Genomic DNA, 19,198 nt, shown 5'->3' on the forward strand with positions numbered 1-19,198 from the left:
ATTTTATATTTTATTAAGAAAGTCGCTTATAAATACCAATTTACAACGTTTTTACAGATTTAAAATAAAATGGTAACCCAAGAACAATGTAATTGCTATTTACTGTGTTCAAATAAAAGTTAAAAGTTTCTTGAGAACTATTGTGAATTGGTTATGTTGAAAAGATAAAAGTGAGATGGAATTTAGCTTTTAATATAATTATTAAACAGTAGGATTGTAAAGGAACTTTCTGTAGTTTTCACAAAAAGGAAAGGGGATGGCTAGATAATTAGTTGTGGAATAAAGGGCACATAATAGTGTAGATTCCAATATACAAAGCTATAATATATCACTATTATAATATAATGTATTATGTTTGTCTTGTATTATTCAATTATACCTTTATATACATGTATAGTTTTAATGCAAAAAAAAAATGTTTAGTAAGGCATATCATTTCTAAGATTCTTGCTTAAAATACTTTTCAAAAAGAAAAAAAAAATTTTGTATAAAGTTAGAGGATGTGGAATAATTGCCAATGATACATACAGAGGTCAAAGTATGAGAATGTAAGTCTATGTGTAAGAACTGAAGCCATCAAGTTATCAAACTTGAACACATATTTTCTGGGAGTTATAATGTTAATTTCAGTAAAAGCTAATTTGAATATTTAATATTAAACTATTGAAATTAGAATTGATCATATAGAACAGAAATTACAGTACATGTTCAACAAAATTTTAATAAAGTTTAGTTGATTTCGGCTTTTAACATTAGTTCTCATGTACATCAAAAAAACTGGTATGTTCCAACATGGTATGTTAAAGATTGCAGCATTACTTCTCCTACTGATGTGGGCTAAGAAGTATTGTCCATTTGTAGTTAAGGTCATCTCAGGTATTAGTAGAGAATTGTAGAAAAATGTGATTGAATGTTTTGTATTGGAATTGAACCTTTTACAGCGAGACAGAAAAGTAGTACCAGTCATTCATCCACCAGTCGACGACCGAGGACTTCAGGCGCATCACAGTCTCAACGTAAGTAATGGAACACATGGACATATCTGTGTTGGAAAGTTAAATTGGATTTATAGATCTGAATGTTAGACATCTTGTATTATAACATGTGTTGACTGAGGATTTTGATCTGAGTTGTGTCTGTTTGGTGTAGGATAACAATTCGATTGGTCCAAAACTAACAACGGATTTAGTCCATAGTTTGTACTGTACTAAGCATGACATTTCTGCAATTTATGTTACTGATCATAGATAGTGATAGAGTGACCATTAGAAAAATATGTACCAGTAGTCAATTATATGCATAAAAGCATGTAGCTCATTTTATATATATTTTTCAAATTTGGTTAATTTTATTATAGCTTCAGGTTAATACTTCAATAATCCACTGGAGCATGATAATTTTACTTGTGAAAATGACAAGAGTTTTCATTCTTGAAAATGAGTAGAGAATTGTGTGTGGAAGATTTAGAAAAATGTTGAAATATTTTGTTATTGAAATGTTTTGAAAGTTATTACTTTTTTGTGTTCTTCCTTTTCTTTCCTTTTGTTTTTGGTTTGCCTGTTGTGCTTATAACATTTTTTTGTTATTGTGCACTGCTTGGTGTGATTGTTTGTGCAATAAAATTTGTAGATACTGAACACCAACTTTCTGTAGACTTTAGCATAGATTTAGGCCATTTACGATTTTTACAAATTTGCATTTGTTAAGGATTTATCTTTTTAAGAATTTCACTACTTTAACTTACCATATTTATTTAGTTCAAAATTTTAAATATTGAAATTTTAGTTGCACTTGTTAGTGAATCATGACAAACAGCAGATGGTGTCCATATACAAAAGGCAAAAAATATTTAAAAGAAATAGAAAAGAGGAAACCATAAACTCACACATTTTTTTATTGGTCAGAATTTATATTCAATTATTTGTATAAAAATGATATAAAAATATTGATTCAAAGTTGATGTCCTTTAAATTTGACCATTGTACTATATTCTGCAATGCATAAGAAAAAGTAAACATTAACATATATTAATAATTAAAAAAACAGTATGTTTTGCAATATTTTTTTTTAGTAATAGCTCATCAGCAAACAGACTAATATTTTTTATATATTTTGCATATTACAATGTTTTGATGAAAAAGATAACATTGACAAAAACTGATGGATCTATTAGTTATCTCCCTTATTAAGAATCTCATATATAAGTGACAGTATTAATTTTCCAAAACATATTGGCCTATTTACTTTCTTTCTTTTATTTGTTTAAGTGAACAGTCATATACAGCAGCTTATAATGGAAATCAAGGAATAAAGTCTAATTGTTTGTTGAAAATATTTCAATCTGTAAATTGAAAAATTTTGTAATATTTATTATTTAAAAAATTGTGAAAGATAAGATTTCACAACAAAAAAAATCATACATTTTATATTTGTTACCATTATTTGTAGAATATCCTGAAAACTTGATAACTCATCTTGTATTCTTAATCAATTGTTCAACGACAATAATGATACATCGGTAACTGCACACAACAAATTACTGAATTTACAGTCATGTAAAAAGACTTAATGAGTTGATTATTATTTTTTCAGCCAACAGTAGATCTAATTCTCCCAACTCGCGACTTGGTTATGTCTCCCATACACGAAAAGACAGAACTCCAGCTAAACCACGGCGATCGGGAATGGTCAGAAGTCAAGGTGCTAGTCGTGAAGGTAGTCCCAATAGATATGGTCATTCTGGCAGAGAACGAAGACTAAGTGGAAGTAAAATCCCCTCATCAGGTGGCAAGACCAAAGGTTAGAACAAAATTCTTTACTGTTTTGAAGTTTTAGTACACAGAAAAAATAAATCTTTCAGTTTAAAACTTTTACATACATATATTTTAACATTTGGCTTTAACCTTCTTTTGTAAAAGGGTATTACTTGTCAATTCAATCTGTTATAGACTATGGTATCTATATAATATTAATAGGTTATTTCTTAAGTAAAATCAACATTTCTACACTGACAATCTTTTTTTCTTTAAAGTCTTCTGAGTAAAAAAAACCCAGTACAGTTAATGCTATAAAAAGTTTAAATTATAGTTAAATTCAATGATTTAAATAAAAATAGCATTTTATAGCTAAGATTTGTAATGATGTAAGTTTGTTTTTACAGTGCAAGCACATCGTGTGTTACGTCCCGGCTCTGATGTGGAGGATGCTTTGGCTGAAGCCTTAGTAAGTAAATGATGAAATATAACTTCAATGTTCATTGTTGAAGGCCGTACAGTGACCTATAGTTGTTAATTTCTGTGTCATTTCAACTAGTGGAGCATTGTCTCATTGGCAATCATACCACATCTTCTTAATTTCTAGTTTCACCTGACTGACAGCTATTATCTTTAGGGATATATAAAAAAAAAATATGGTACTGATTTTGTATTACATTTTTCATCACCTAAATTTTTTACTTGTTGTTAGTAGTGACTGGCTGGTTAACATTATTATCATGATTTCATTATTTTCAGCTCATTGTGTGTTTTATGCCTAATTGCATTTGAAAAAAGTTAGCTTTCCATTTTGATAACATTTGCAAATACTTTATCTGTATTAAATAATTAAAATATGAAGATGTTGTGTGATTGCCAAATAGGAAAACTAATTGCCTGATTTATCTACAAAAAAAGTATGAAAAACAAATATGATATGCAGTGTACAGCAACGAACAACAAACACTGGTTGAAGTAAACCAAACATACCCCCTAACCTGATACAGTGGTGTTTTCTTGATTTGGTATCATTGATTTATAAATATTATAGGGATACAAAGTATTGTGGATTATGGTCAACCACAAAATTTCAATACTTCTGTTCCCATTACAAATGTTAGTTACTGTGATAAGAACAATGTTGAATGCTGAAATGAAGTACCTATGCAGCTTCAGCTTTTTTTTGCCTTTCAAGAACACTTAATTAAATTTATCTATAGTATGTGTCAATGTGGGCACCAAACATATATTTATTATTTAGTTGTATTGTAAGATTTCTATTTCAGATACGTGGAGGTAGATCAAGATATGATACGTATGATTCAGATGACGCTGCCAGTGAAAACTCTAGTGTGTGTTCAGAAAGGTCTTTTGCTTCTCTTGGCAAAACTTCTGAGGTGAGTTTGACTAAATTTGTACAACAATAAATGTATAATGATTCAATATAGGGCAAAGATTATTTAAGAATGTCTTCTTTAAAAGAAAAAGGTCTTTAGACAAGTTACAAATCCCAGAAACTTCTTTAAATTAAATTTTGTTTCGGTTGGTATTGTTGACTTTAAAATGATTCCTGACTAATAAAATATAACACAGTATTTATTACTTCATATATTTTATGCTTAGAAAATTGTAAGCATGTTGCTTTAAAATATGGTTGCCTCCCTTAAAGCAGTGTTAAAATTTTGTTACTTTTGTATTCCTCAGATCAAACAGACTGTAACTTAGGATTAACATTTTTGAAGCCTTTTCTATTCAAGAAGGCATTTTAACAAAGTTATAAAAAAATGTTGAAGCATGTATTGACTAAAATTACTAATTCTAAAAACGTTTCCCTTGTTATCACTTGTGTTATAAATTTAGCGACAGAAGTTATATGCTTGTTAGTAACTAACATCTGTATATCATGAACAATCTTAATTGCAGTGTATTTCTTATGAATAGTGGGATGTAAAATGTTTTGTGAATAAAACAAGTCATGGATTGAGCGCTATTTTGTTAATTGCTGAAACAAATCATATGCAAAACTAGGTTTTATTTGGAGAATGATTAGTGTGTTCATTTTCAGCAATAGAAATGCATATTTTTCATGTGAAACATCGTAATTTTGGTGACTTTACACCTGAGGTTTAACTCACAAGTTTTGTTGTCATCAAGGTTTTTTTATTTTTTATATATTTATAAAGCTCTGAATACAATTGAGAAAAATAGAATTGAGTTAGTAAATCTAGGTAAAATATGATTGGTTTATGTCCTAGAAATGTGTACCATGTACCAGGGTAAAAAAAAACATATTGATAACACTAAAATCCTAAAGCTTTATGAATAGACAATGTGTCAGGATCCATTGGAATACAATCTTTAGCCCTTGGTACATCTGTGTTTGAATGAGGTATGCCAATAGGACACTGTGTTAAGCCAAGTTTGGGTTTTTTATGCAAAAATCTTTGAATTTAATTCATTTAAGTTGGTTTTATTGATATTGATATTCAGTTTAACCTTCACAGTAAAACTTTGTTAGAAAGCTTTAAAATCATTTTCTACTTTAATTTGATAAGTTTTTAATTAAAATTATTTATGGTAGATAAATTGATGCTTTGCAATTGAAATTTATTGTTCAAAATATATTAAATTGTTTTTTTTTTTCAATAATAGAAATTACCAAAGAGACTGTTATTGGAAGTTTCAGCATAAATAAACTAAGTTTTACTGTACATTTATTTTATAATACATGTATTGATAATATTTACATTTTGATATTAAAATCACTTGTTTATTATGTATATGTTATGAATTATTTAGAATTTTCACTGTGTATGTGCATCATGTAATTTTAATATTCCACACGACTTATATTATATAATATGAAGTAATTGTTGTATATCAGCATTCTATGAAGGCAAGTTCTTTTTTTACAAACAGTTAGCGGGATACCTTGTTTAAAATTGAAAGATTTCAGTACAAATGTTAATTAAAAATTTCTTTTGTAAATTTAAAACCTTTCTTTTGCAATTAAAACCCTTTCTTTTGTGAATTGAAACCTTTCTTGGTTGCACAATTAATGAATTTCAGCATAAGTCTTAACTTTTGCTAGATGTTTCCAGTAGGCATTATACAAAGAAATTTACCCGATGCAAAATTAAACCTCAGAAGTATTAAGATCATCCAAAACCTCATTAAAAGATAACACAGATTGAAAAACGTAGAATGTCTTGAGAAATTCAATTTTGAAATGGGTAGAAAATTTTATGCAGAAATTTTTTAAGAGAAAAAAAATTGAAAACCACCTTTATACAAATGTATCTAGATCACTGTACTTCAGGAAAATGTGAAACTGTTTGTAAAAAAATATTTAGCCTTCAAACATCGTATCATTTACAATTTATCATAATTCACAATCGTTCATACTATTTGAATGTAGTTATTGCTACATGATCTAAGTTACATTTTTTGTGGTCAAGTCAATGATTTTGTTGCTTTTGCTTTTTTCTGCTGCTTCCTAAAGGCATCATCGGAATTTGAAAAATGGTACTATCGACTCCCCACGCCTACGCAGGTATTCAGTTTTGTATATCTTGTGTTTCTGAAAAACAACATATTTCTGGTTTTGGGAAACTTTTTTATAGATTTTTGTAACTTTTTAGTTTTGAGCTATTTGTTATTATTTTATCCATATATTGATTATTTGTGTAAGGGTTGTTTTATTTTAACATACAGGGTACCTGAGGAAGGCAATTTGAAAATGGTGAAAACTGTATAGGAAATTTTCGAATTTCTCATATACTTTAACTGGAAAAAAACACCAACTTGTAGATGAGATTTCCAAAGTGCCTTCCCTAGGACCAATGTATTTGTTTATGGAACTGCCTAAATTAGAAATCAAACTTGGTGTTTCTCCTCTCCTATACTTATAATTTTCTTTTTTATATATTTTGTTGCATTTCTTTGTATACTGTATTTTCTTATTGTACTTAGTTTGATGTAATTTTTGGTTATTTCTATGTTGTAAACTTTTATCAGTTATATATGTGGTATAATCTCATATCATCTATAAACAACAATAAGGTAGACAAATCTTGTGGGGATTAACATCTGAACCCAACCTAGTGTATCAAACAGGACTATTAATCTACTCAGGGTTGTTCATGTTTGACCCCAGAAACATTATTAGTAATCCTTTAAAATAGACATGGAAATTAATTAAGCATAATATGTTTGCTTCTTAGTCCAAATCAGTAAGTTCAACATTAAATACTGTGAATTTATTATTATTCGTTGGATACCAATTTTCGGGGTTTTCGTGGGTACAGTTGAACCATGAATTTAAATTTTGTATTAGGATGTTTGTAGACTTTGGCAAAATAACGAAATCAAATATCCACGAAAAGGCAAGTTTTCAGCAATCAACGAAAAATTGTTATCCACGAAAATAAATGAATCCACAGTATAAAAGGTTTATTTTGCCTCTGTATCCCTAAAAATTATCCTGCCTTCTTAATTTCATAGCATAGGCAAATATTATTTTGTTGGGTTTTTTTCCCCATGAAAATTTATTGTTAATGTATGCAGTCTGGCCATACAAAGAATTGTTGTTTTTTTAAGAACAAGATTTGTCTATCTTATGACATCATTGGATTGTACCTATATTTATTGAGAATGTTAAACTGATATTAGTTTTACACTATTTTACTGGCTCTCATCAGCACAAAGATATGGACTCGTCATCGTCATCGCCCCCTACACTTAAATCTGATGAAATCAAGGTAACAGCTGTGTAATCATGTCTTTTTTATAATTTAAATAATTTATGATTTTTGTGGATTGTTGTACATTTTGTATTTTTATTCCTATTTCTTTGGAATTTTCATTTCCACCACTTTTTTGATTAATTATGTTTTTAGGTAAAGATTGCATGAAATGCAATCTAAACCTTATGTGACTGACTTGATATCAAAATCTTCCAAGGCTTATCACTCCCTTTTTGATACTCAAAATATAGTTCATATGATCATAATATTCTATACATCCTATTGATGAAAATTTGCAGAAATTATTATGTAATATATGCTCAAATATTCAAGGCACAAAATTATGTTACATTTGTCAAGAAAATTACTTAACTTTTGCAAGGTGCAGGAATCTAATATCTGTTCTGATGTCATTGTTAAAGTCATCTTTAAGAATTGGAGTTATCTTCCTTTGTCTATAATTGCTGTTAAATCAACTACACCTAATGCAATATTAAATTTACTTCCCACTGATAAATTGAAGCAATCTTGACCATTCAGTGCTTACAAGCACTTTGATTGTCAATAATGATATGAAATTTTCTTGTTTTCTTGTTCTCTTCTGTGATATAGACACATATATTTAAAACGATCAGATTTTTATATGGATTGGGTTTTTTTTAAGGATTTCTGAGTGACGTTTCATATTATTTATGTCAAACATCACACATGTATCAATATAGATAAATTTCATCTATAATAAATCTGTACGGGTAGAAAAATTAAGTTTAATAGTCCATATGTTAACTTTGCTCAAAAAATTGTCCAAATGATACCAAGGTCCTTCTTAAAGTTGAGAATAGATTGAAAACAAATCATTAAAGGTCTGTCATTACCAAGTTTTTCTCAAATTTGTGGCAACCTCTATCTATAAGAGTATTCGTAAATAAATGTAAAGCTTTTGCTGTAGTTAACCAGAATGGTATCTTTTTTTTATTATTGATTTCCTTAATAGTCTTATACAAGGGCAAACACACATACATAATTATAGAATGAAAGAAATGATGGTAATTTAAGTCTTGGTTGAAGATAATTTGTTTTTGTACATAGAAAGTTTAATTTTATATATTATATTTTTGATAAAAAGAAGTGCTCACTTATTTGATTTTTAGCCTAGTTATATTCAAAGTTGCATATTTCACTAACCTTTTTTTTCCAAATCATGTCATATATTATTAAAAATGTCATGTCTGAGATATTTAAACAAATGTTTAGCTTTATTTAAAACATTAATTTTTAAATAAGCCAATTTGTTTCCTTAATTTAAATGTAACCATGACTTCAATGTCTCAACTCTCGTTTCAGGACACAGCAGAAATTATTTCTCTCTTAGGAAGCACTTCAACATCAGACAGAAAAGAAGGACTCATAGCTCTACAGAATTTATTACGATTAAATCGGTATTTAACGTAAGTAGCTAACAGTTTTCATCAGTTAACCAAAATTTTACAGAACTCGTGGAAGATTAATGCTGAATAAAAACTATTCTTTTTATTGATTTAGAAGATTTTTTTTATATAAATCAGATTTACTCTTTACTGTAAAAATAGAAAATGTCAGGTATCTAAAAGAAAAAAAGTAAATTTTGGCAATTATTGAAAAATTTGTCTTAAAATATGAATTATATGCAATGCACTTGTTTGTATGTGAATTTTTTTCTGGATTGTGCAAGTGAAATAGTTAAGATTGTATAGAGATTAAATTAGCTAAACTTTTGTTGTCATTTACAGGCGGGTAGAATTACGGAAAGTTATGGAAATTTTTACAAGAATGTTTCATGACCCAGCAAGTAAAGTGAGTACAAATGTAATAGATTTATGATTTGAAGTTCTCATAAAAAAATATCTGACATATTGATATAAGCCGTTATATAAATACATGGTGGCATAAAATAAAAGCAATTTCTCATTATACACTTATTTATTTGAATGGCCATAAAATGAAAGAATAAAAAAGGAAGTCTCTTTAGGAACTTTACAAAGGAATAAAGTAATGTGTATAGACAAAATATGTTAGCCAAGCTTGACTATATATGATAAGGCACTAGTAGTCAAATATTGAAGTGAACACCACTGAGTAAAATATACAGAAGATCAAATTTTAATATATGTCAACGTAAAAAAGAATTTTGTTAATAATAAAAGTGCTAAATTACTTACAGTACGTTGCAAAACAATATTTATGCAACCAAATTACTAACATCGTCTTGTGAATTACTAGTAATATCAATCTTTCTTCTAATAAGCTTGATTGAATGCAACATTTTTATAATCTTTCTTCTGATTGGACAATATTGAATTATTTCATGACATAAGTTCCCATATTGATGCCCTCCCCTTACATCCCTCACATGTTATTTACATAATTATCTGGGGATGTATTGCACTGCTATGTTCCTCACATTCCTTTTGTTATTTTTCAGGTTTTAAGTTTATTTTTGGATACATTAGTTGACTTAGTGATTGTACATAATAGGGACTTACATGATCATTTGTATTTGGTTTTAACTAAATTGATTGTGAAAACTGGTGCTGATATGTTGGGATCTCAGCAGACTAAAGTACAGAAATGTTTAGACACTATTAGGTAAGCTTCATATAAAAAAGAAGATGTAGTATGACTGCCAATGAGACAACTCTCAACAAGAGACCAAAATGACACAGAAATTAACAAATTTAGGTTATTGTACAGCCCATACCGCATTGTCAGCTATAAAATGCCCTGAAATGCCAATTTAAAACAATTCAAACAAGAAAAATAACGGCCTCATTTATGCAAAAAATGAACGAAAAACAAATATGTAACACATAAACAAACGACAACCTCTGAATTAAATGCTCCATTTCTTTTATGGTTGATCTGGTTATTACTTTGTGAAAAACATTCCACACTTAGAATATGATGATTAAATGAATACAAGATGATGCTGAGTACACATCAATGAGACAGCATTGTAAATTCATGAAGTCTAAAAATTACTTCTGATCGCATTTAAGCCACGTCTTCATTTAAAGATATACCAATTGAATTTGAAAAAAAAATATTGTTTCATAACAAAAGATATTCATTTACAGGAGACAGTAAATAGAAATTCTAAAAAAACTGTACCAGTTCCTTCCAAATGATTAGAAATGGTCAGTTAAGCCTGGCTTTCTATTGGGAGAGGCAAAAGATACCAGAGGGACATTCAAACTCAATATGTCAAAAATAAATTGAAAACGCCATCGCTAAAAAAGGAAAAGACAAACAGACATACAATAGTACACAAAACACAAGATAGAGAACTAACAACTGAGCAACAGGTGGAGTTGATCTCTAATTTCTGTTTTCAATGCAAGAAAATTTGGAAAAATGAATATTGTCTAATTTCTGGCTTTCACATTAAAAAATGATCACCACAAAAAAGAAAAGAAATTGGATTAACAAACAACTAATATTGTAGTAGCATTAGCCTAATTGACATTTTTCTATTTTTAGGGACAATTTTCCATATAATATGCAGTTTAATGTGGTAACAAAGTTTATCATAGACCAGACACAGTCACATAGTTTGAAGGTAAGTTAGAAACATTTAGTTAACAAGTGTTTATACCATCTATGATATTTAACATCTTCTTGAAATGTTTACTTTTATACTTGGCAGGGATGAATCTTTTGAATAATAGGGAAAGAACAAATAAGAAAAAGATTTCTGCAAGTGCACACAAAAATTTAAGTCATAGTCACTTCAAATTTTATTGTTATTGTAATATTTAGTTATGATAATTGTTTTCAAATATTATAAAGGACTGTGTGGATTAAGGAAGAATTATATCTTCATGGATTATTGATTATATTAACTTTAACAAAATCTTATACAAGCCTTTACAAAATTTGTTCTGGTGAATACCTTAAACTTGCGTTCTTCTTATCCTTATGAAACTCTTCGAACTAGTACCCAAAAACAACAATGAATCCACATTTTCATGAATAAACAAATAACGTTTACAAACCAATACTTTTTAGAGCTCCAACAGAAATGATTCTAAAGATATTTCTGAAAGTTTCATGTCGTCAAAAGTAGGTCTCAGCAAAATCCATTGTAATATTTTTTTATCTTTTTTTGTATTTGTTTTAGCTTTAGATCTTATTTAAAAATAGAAAATAGCTTCTCCAATCCCATTTAGATTTGCTTTTTTTCAAATTTTGCTTTTTATGATTTGCTTACATTCTCTGAGATAAGTGTTGAACATAAAGATATAAAACAAAAATTACAAATACATGTACCATAAACAAAATGAATGTATTAAATTAAATTGATCTGAAGAAAAACAAAAAGCTAGACATAGAGGTCCAAAACCTTTACATGCATTTATTTTTCTCTACAATTTATTGCTCTAAATGTTGAACTGACATTGTGAAATTAGCTTGCATTTTCTTTTAAAATTTAGGAAATTGACCCTCCAAAAAAGGTATTTCAGACTTTCAGGTTTTTCCACAAAAGTTAAAGCCACTGTTTTGTTAGTTTGAAAAATGAAATAATTTAGTTGTTACAAATTAGTATGGAATTATTAGTGACTTGTGGGGAATGCTTTTTGTGCCATTGATGAGAAACATTTTCTTGATGTTGACTGGTACCGGCATTTAAAATTTTTCCCTTGGCTCATCATTTCCTGCAGTTACTACTGATAATACTAAAGGCCATGGGAAGTAAATGTGGTAGATCTTTTTCCTGTATTGTTTATCCTATTTAAAACTTTGGTTACTGTACCCTTTTTGTCTGATCATTAGACAAAACTGACAACCATGGGTAATACAAACAAATTCTTACACAATACTTGCAAAAATGCAGAATTTAAAAGATAACTAATCCAGACAAAGGAAGAAGATTTATTACTGAATTTTCCCATGGCTTCATTAGTAATGTTTATGACTTATAACTGTAAATTCAGAATTTATTGCAAGGTTTAAAAAAATGTTATTAATGCGTCAGGAGGAGTTTCATGATTATTCTGATATTTGATACATGTACATTGTATCTCTATGTAGCTTTTCCAGATATGCAATAATTTCTCGTATTTCAGCCATTGTTTGAAATTGCAATTAAAAATGCTCACAATAATTACTGAATTTACAGTATGAAATCTGCCATTTTCTGAAAAGGTACATGAAAATAGTATGTTCAATGGACCATATCTTTGTAGATTTTGTTCCTTTGTTGTATTTCAGTGATACAAATAAGAATTAGATATGAATTAATAGGGTTTACACAGTGTTCTCATGTATCTCTTTATATTTCATGCTTCCTTACACAGCCAAAGGTAAAATGTCATTTCTTTTCCCGCTCTATTTACTTTTCTTCATAATGGATGTTGTAAATTTTCTATCTTTTATTGCACTTTTTCAAATTCTTTTTAAAAGTCAAATTTAATTCTGTTGTCACCGTTTCAAAACTTTGGAACAGTATGGGTGGTGTTTATAATGTGAATTATGACAATATTTTCAATTTAAATTTATTCCATTTTTATGACATATACTTTTGTATTTTAGTACATTATCGTTTTCTTTTTCTTCATTAGCAAGAGTTTTCTCCCCATAACAAAATGGACGAAATAAGACAATTTTAATAATAGTGACAATCATTTCTACCCGTCAAACAGTTTTCACAGTGTCAAGATGAACATCATTTTTATCCTAGTACATTTAATGCAATCTCAAAGTTATCTTTCTGAAAAACACCCAATACTTGAAATAGCTCTTTCAATTGTTAGATACCTATATATGATGCTAAGTTGCTATAGTATATTGTCAATGAAAAGTATCAGTTATGAAGAAAAGTTCAGCCTGTTTGGTGCTGGTGCCTGCCTGCTGCATTATCTTTAGAATCTAACAGAAAAATCAGTTCATCGTAAAAGAAATTGGTGTAGCAGTAAGACATCTTAAGCAAAAGCTTGAGAATAAAATTCATTTCTGATCATTAGTGTGTCATGTTTCATCAACATTGGTTGTTAGTGCATGGTTAATGTTATTCACAATGTCGGAAGATGAATATTCTGACCATATATAATAAAAAAAATACAGTTTGTTGAAAGTAAATTCTGTTAAATGTGAAATGGTTATTATTTACAAAGCCTCTTCCCTGTTGAACAAAACAGAGCCTTCACTTAAACATATTTTACTTAAGCACATCCAATTGAAATTTTCCTAGCTTTTGAACACAAAGTCTTCAATTTTCATATGCTTGTTTGGTTTGTCGCTTGCCATTCAGCAAACATATTTTTATCCATTTATGCCTCATTGTCAACCAAGTTTACCACAAACGCATCTGCAATATTATTAAGATGATATTTTTTTGAAAATTTCTGCTAAATGTAAAAAAAAACATTTATTGAATGAGTAACTAATAGATTTCATTTGTAGTGGGAAAGTTTTATCAGATATAACTATATTTGAGATAATTTTATTTTTAGAATTCCTAGAATTCAGAAAATGATTTTACTTTTGAATAATTTAGTAGCAATTGTCTCTGCTTTTAACATTCAGTGTATCAGAAGAGGGGACATTTCCCAGAAATGATAAATAAGAAACTTTTGTTTTATAATTACTACTTCCTACATTACAATAATGGGCTGATAGTGCATGAAAATTGCTTCAAGATTTTTAGCCATGTTTGTTATGGAATATTATTAATATGCTATTAAAAATTGCAGAGAACAGAAACTAACTATGGGAATAAATAAAAAGTCTAACAATTTCAGATATGAGCTAATTATACAGAAGTCAATCCTTCGAATTATAAAATTATTTGCATACTATGATATAACATGTTTTTTGTTTCATTGCTTACAGGTTAAGTCAAGTTTATTGAACTTTCTGCACAGTTTGGTTCAAGTTATGGATGTCTCTGATTTAATGAATTCCGCAGACTCTCGACTAGCAATCTCACGGATAATTAATTGGACAACTGAGCCAAAAAGTGTGGATGTTAGAAAGGTAAATAATTGAAAAGTTGCATTATGGAAACTTTGATCATCAATTCCTGCAATTTTTTTTAAGCATGATTATAACCCACCTAGGTCATTATGTTTATTGGTGTGTGAGTCCATTCATTAATCCGTCTGTCCGTCAGTCCTGCTACAGGTTAAAGTTTTTGGTCAAGGTAGTTTTTGATGAAATTGAAGTCCAATTAACTTGAATCTTTGTACACATTTTCCCTATCATATGATCTCTATAATTTTGATGCCAAAATAAGAGTTTTGATTCCAATTCAAGGGTTTACTGAACATAGAAAATGATAGTGCAAGTGTGGCATCCGTGTAATATGGACATTCTCTTGTTATTTTTTCTCTAACCAACTTACTTTCTCCACCATAATAAAACATTTTAAAACAAGAAAGTTCTTGGTATTTCTAAACGGAAGATTATACAAACAGAAGATATATACTTAACAATAAAATTATTTTCATTTACCTGTGTATAATATGACATATTTTTTATCAAAGTTGATGTTTTTCTGAAATTGTTATACCCCCGCTTTAAAAAAGGGGTGGTATACTGTTTTACCTCTGTCTGTCCGTCAGTCCGTCTGTCAGTCCTTCAGTCCGTCCGTCAGTCAGTCCATCCCATGAAACTTTCGTCACATTTTTCTCAGGAACTACAATACAAGGATTTCTGAAATTTGGTTTCATGGTTTATCTAAGTCAGCTATACCGTGTGATGCGTTTTCAGATTGATCACTTGACAACTTCCTGTTTACCGAACACTTGTATGATTTTACACATGACAGCCAAGTTGAAAATTTTCGTCACATTTTTCTCAGGAACTACAATACAAGGATTTCTGAAATTTGGTTTCAGGGTTTATCTAAGTCAGCTATACCGTGTGATGCGTTTTCAGATTGATCACTTGACTACTTCCTGTTTACCGACCACTTGTATGATTTTACACATGATAGCCAAGTTGAAAATTTTCGTCACATTTTTCTCAGGAACTACAATACAAGGATTTCTGAAATTTGGTTTCAGGGTTTATCTAAGTCAGCTATACGGTGTGATGCGTTTTCAGATTGATCACTTGACAACTTCCTGTTTACCGAACACTTGTACGATTTTACACATGATAGCCAAGTTGAAAATTTTCGTCACATTTTTCTCAGGAACTACAATACAAGGATTTCTGAAATTTTGTTTCAGGATTTATATAAGTCAGCTATACCGTGTGATGCGTTTTCAGATTGATCACTTGACAACTTCCTGTTTACCGAACACTTGCATATTTTTACACTATTAATATTATCCACTTGCGGCGGGGGTAGCTCGCAGTTTACTTGTTAAACATTTCACAGCAGTATAAAATACTTTTACTTTAATTATTCATCCCTTATTTTTATTATACGACCGCAAATTTTGAAAAAATTTTCGTCGTATATTGCTATCACGTTGGCTTCGTCGTCTGCGTCGTCGTTGTCGTCGTTGTCGTCGTTGTCGTCGTCGGCGGCGTCCGAATACTTTTAGTTTTCGCACTCTATAGAGTGAATAGAAATATATGAAATTTTAACACAAGGTTTATGAGCATAAAAGAAAGGTTGGTATTGATTTTGGGAGTTTTGGTCCCAACATTTTAGGAATTAGGGGCCAAAAAGGGCCCAAATAAGCATTTTCTTGGTTTTCGCACTATAACTTTAGTTTAAGTTTATAGAAATCTATGAAATTTGACACAAGGTTTATGACCACAAAAGAAAGGTTGGGATTGATTTTGGGAGTTTTGGTTTCAACAGTTTAGGAATAAGGGGCCAAAAAAGGGCCCAAATAAGCATTATTCTTGGTTTTCGCACAATAACTTTAGTTTAAGTAAATAGAAATCAATGAAATTTAAACACAATGTTCATGACCACAAAAGGAAGATTGGTATTGATTTTGGGAGTTTAGGTCCCAACAGTTTAGGAATTAGGGGCCAAAAAGGGACCCAAATAAGCATTTTTCTTGGTTTTCGCACCATAACGTTAGTATAAGTAAATAGAAATCTATGAAATTTAAACACAAGGTTTATGACCATAAAAGGAAGGTTGGTATTGATTTTGGGAGTTTTGGTCCCAACAGTTTAGGAAAAAGAGGCCCAAAGGGTCCAAAATTAAACTTTGTTTGATTTCATCAAAATTGAATAATTGGGGTTCTTTGATATGCCGAATCTAACTGTGAATGTAGATTCTTAACTTTTGGTCATGTTTTCAAATTGGTCTACATTAAGGTCTAAAGGGTCCAAAATTAAACTTAGTTTGATTTTGACAAAAAATGAATCGGTTGGGTTCTTTGATATGTTGAATCTAAAAATGTACTTAGATTCTTGATTATTGGCCCAGTTTTCAAGTTGGTCCAAATCTGGGTCCAAAATTAAACTGTATTTGATTTCATCAAAAATTGAATAAATGGGGTTCTTTGATATGCCAAATATAACTGTGTATGTAGATTCTTCATTTTTGGTCCCGTTTTCAAATTGGCCTACATTAAGGTCCAAAGGGTCCAAAATTAAACTAAGTTTGATTTTAACAAAAATTAAATTCTTGGGCCTCTTTGATATGCTGAATCTAAACATGTAATTAGATTTTTGATTATGGGCCCAGTTTTCAAGTTGGTCCAAATCAGGATATAAAATTTTTATATTAAGTATTGTGCAATAGCAAGTCTTTTCAATAGCACAGTATTGTGCAATGGCAAGATATATCTAATTTCACAATATTGTGAAATAGCAAAAAAAAAATTAATTAGAGTTATCTTTCTTTGTCCAGAATAGTAAGCAAGAAATATCTTATTGCACATTATTGTGCAATAGCAAGAATTTTTTTTAATTGGAGTTATCTTTCTTTGTCCAGAATCCACTGAAATCTTTGTTATGTACAATATACAATGTATATTCACTTTTTACTACCAACTGATAAATTTAAATAATCTTTACCATTCAGTGATAACAAACAGTTTTTTTACATCTTAATATTTTATGATGTATTTAAATGAGTTGTTATTGTTGCAAACTCCATTAGAATATTTTAATTGAGATTAGTTTTGGAATAAGGGAAAGGGGGATGTGATTAAAAAATTGGGTTCAATTTTTCTCATTTGAAATTTCATAAATAAAAAGAAAATTTCTTCAAACATTTTTTTGAGAGGATTAATATTCAACAGCATAGTGAATTGCTCTAAGAGAAAACAAAAATTTGAAGTTCTTTAGAACACATTCATTCTGTGTCAGAAACCTATGCTGTGTCAACTATTTAATCACAATCCAAATTTAGAGCTGAATCCAGCTTGAATGTTGTGTCCATACTTGCCCCAACCGTTCAGGGTTCAACCTCTGCGGTCGTATAAAGCTACGCCCTGCGGAGCATCTGGTTAACTTTGTATTTACATTGTATCATTGATCAAATATTTTTTTATTGAGTTAAGCCATTCCAATTGTTATTTGATAGTACGTCTTTTTATATTGTGATGTTACACTAATGTTTCAGATAAAGGACGAGGTTTGGTACCATTAATACATGAATCTGATGTTCAGTAGTTGTTGTTTGTTTATGTTGTTCATAAGTGTTCGTTTCTCGTTTTTTATATTGATTAGACCGTTGGTTTTCCTGTTTGATTGGTTTTACACTTGAAATTTTTAGGTGGCCTTTATAGCTTGCTGTTTGGTGTGAGCCAAGGCACTGTGGAGACTGTACCTTGACCTATAATGGTTTATTCTTATAGATTGTGACTGGGATGGAGAGTTGTCTTATTGGCACTCATAAAAAAGTATTCCATCTTCATTTTAAAAATACAGATTGAAAAGAATGAAAAGTTCAAAACAAATATTTGAAAATTTAAAAAACGTTTAAAAAAAACTCATGGTTTATTGCATTTATTATCAAATGCTAAATGTATGTTATCTAATTCCAATCATTTATTTTATAGATTGTTTTATTTGTTTCCTTTTCAGGGTGCTCAAATGGTATTAATAGCATTATTTAACTTAAATCCACCAGAGTTTTCCATGATGTTATCATACCTACCTAAAGCATTCCAAGTAAGTTCATCTTTATCTTTTCTTCACTATCGATACTTGAAATCGTGCGAATAGGATGATTTTTGTCGAGCCTTCGACTTTAGTCGAAAAAGCGAGACATAGGGATCCTACATTCCGTCGGCGTCAACAAATATTCACTCTGTGGTTAAAGTTTTTGAAATTTTAATAACTTTCTTGAACTATACTGGATTTCTACCAAACTTGGACAGAAGCTTATTTATGTTCATAAGACAGTATCCAGAAATAAATTTTGTTAAAATAAAATTCCATTTTTTCAGTATTTTACTTATAAATGGACTTAGATTTTTCTGCCAGGAAACATTACATTCACTCTGTGGTTAAAGTTTTTAAAATTTTAATAACTTTCTTAAACTATCCTGGAATTGTACCAAACTTGGACAGAAGCTTGTTTATGATCAGAAGATAGTATCCAGAAGTAAAATTTGTAAAAAGAAAATTCCAATATTTCCGTATTTTACTTATAAATGGACTTAGATTTTTTCTGCCAGGAAACATTACATTCACTCTGGTTTAAGTTTTAAAAATTTTTTCTATTTTTTCTAAACTATCCTGGAATTGTACCAAACTTGGACAGAAGCTGGTTTATGATCAGAAGATAGTATCCAGAAG

At 29.5% G+C, this 19,198-nt stretch overlaps 1 protein-coding gene across 7 annotated transcripts in view; it reads left to right on the top strand.

The window, feature by feature from the left end:
- LOC134708348 (CLIP-associating protein 1-B-like) overlaps positions 1 to 19,198 on the top strand; it is a 109,586-nt gene that overhangs the window by 73,695 nt on the left and 16,693 nt on the right. For 3 of the 7 annotated variants that reach the window (XM_063568805.1, XM_063568806.1, XM_063568811.1), the window contains 13 exons: positions 942 to 1,016; positions 2,593 to 2,799; positions 3,161 to 3,222; positions 4,040 to 4,150; positions 6,256 to 6,306; positions 7,454 to 7,513; positions 8,843 to 8,946; positions 9,268 to 9,331; positions 9,960 to 10,123; positions 11,015 to 11,093; positions 11,968 to 11,988; positions 14,366 to 14,509; positions 18,482 to 18,568. In XM_063568805.1, coding sequence (XP_063424875.1) covers positions 942 to 1,016; positions 2,593 to 2,799; positions 3,161 to 3,222; positions 4,040 to 4,150; positions 6,256 to 6,306; positions 7,454 to 7,513; positions 8,843 to 8,946; positions 9,268 to 9,331; positions 9,960 to 10,123; positions 11,015 to 11,093; positions 11,968 to 11,988; positions 14,366 to 14,509; positions 18,482 to 18,568 — 1,229 coding nt within the window. The remainder of the gene's footprint in view (positions 1 to 941; positions 1,017 to 2,592; positions 2,800 to 3,160; positions 3,223 to 4,039; positions 4,151 to 6,255; positions 6,307 to 7,453; positions 7,514 to 8,842; positions 8,947 to 9,267; positions 9,332 to 9,959; positions 10,124 to 11,014; positions 11,094 to 11,967; positions 11,989 to 14,365; positions 14,510 to 18,481; positions 18,569 to 19,198) is intronic. The other 4 variants (XM_063568808.1, XM_063568812.1, XM_063568809.1 and 1 more) reach the window with 4 other exon arrangements.

The sequence above is a fragment of the Mytilus trossulus genome, chromosome 2 (assembly GCF_036588685.1).
Source record: "Mytilus trossulus isolate FHL-02 chromosome 2, PNRI_Mtr1.1.1.hap1, whole genome shotgun sequence".
Taxonomy (NCBI): Eukaryota; Metazoa; Mollusca; class Bivalvia; order Mytilida; family Mytilidae; genus Mytilus; species Mytilus trossulus.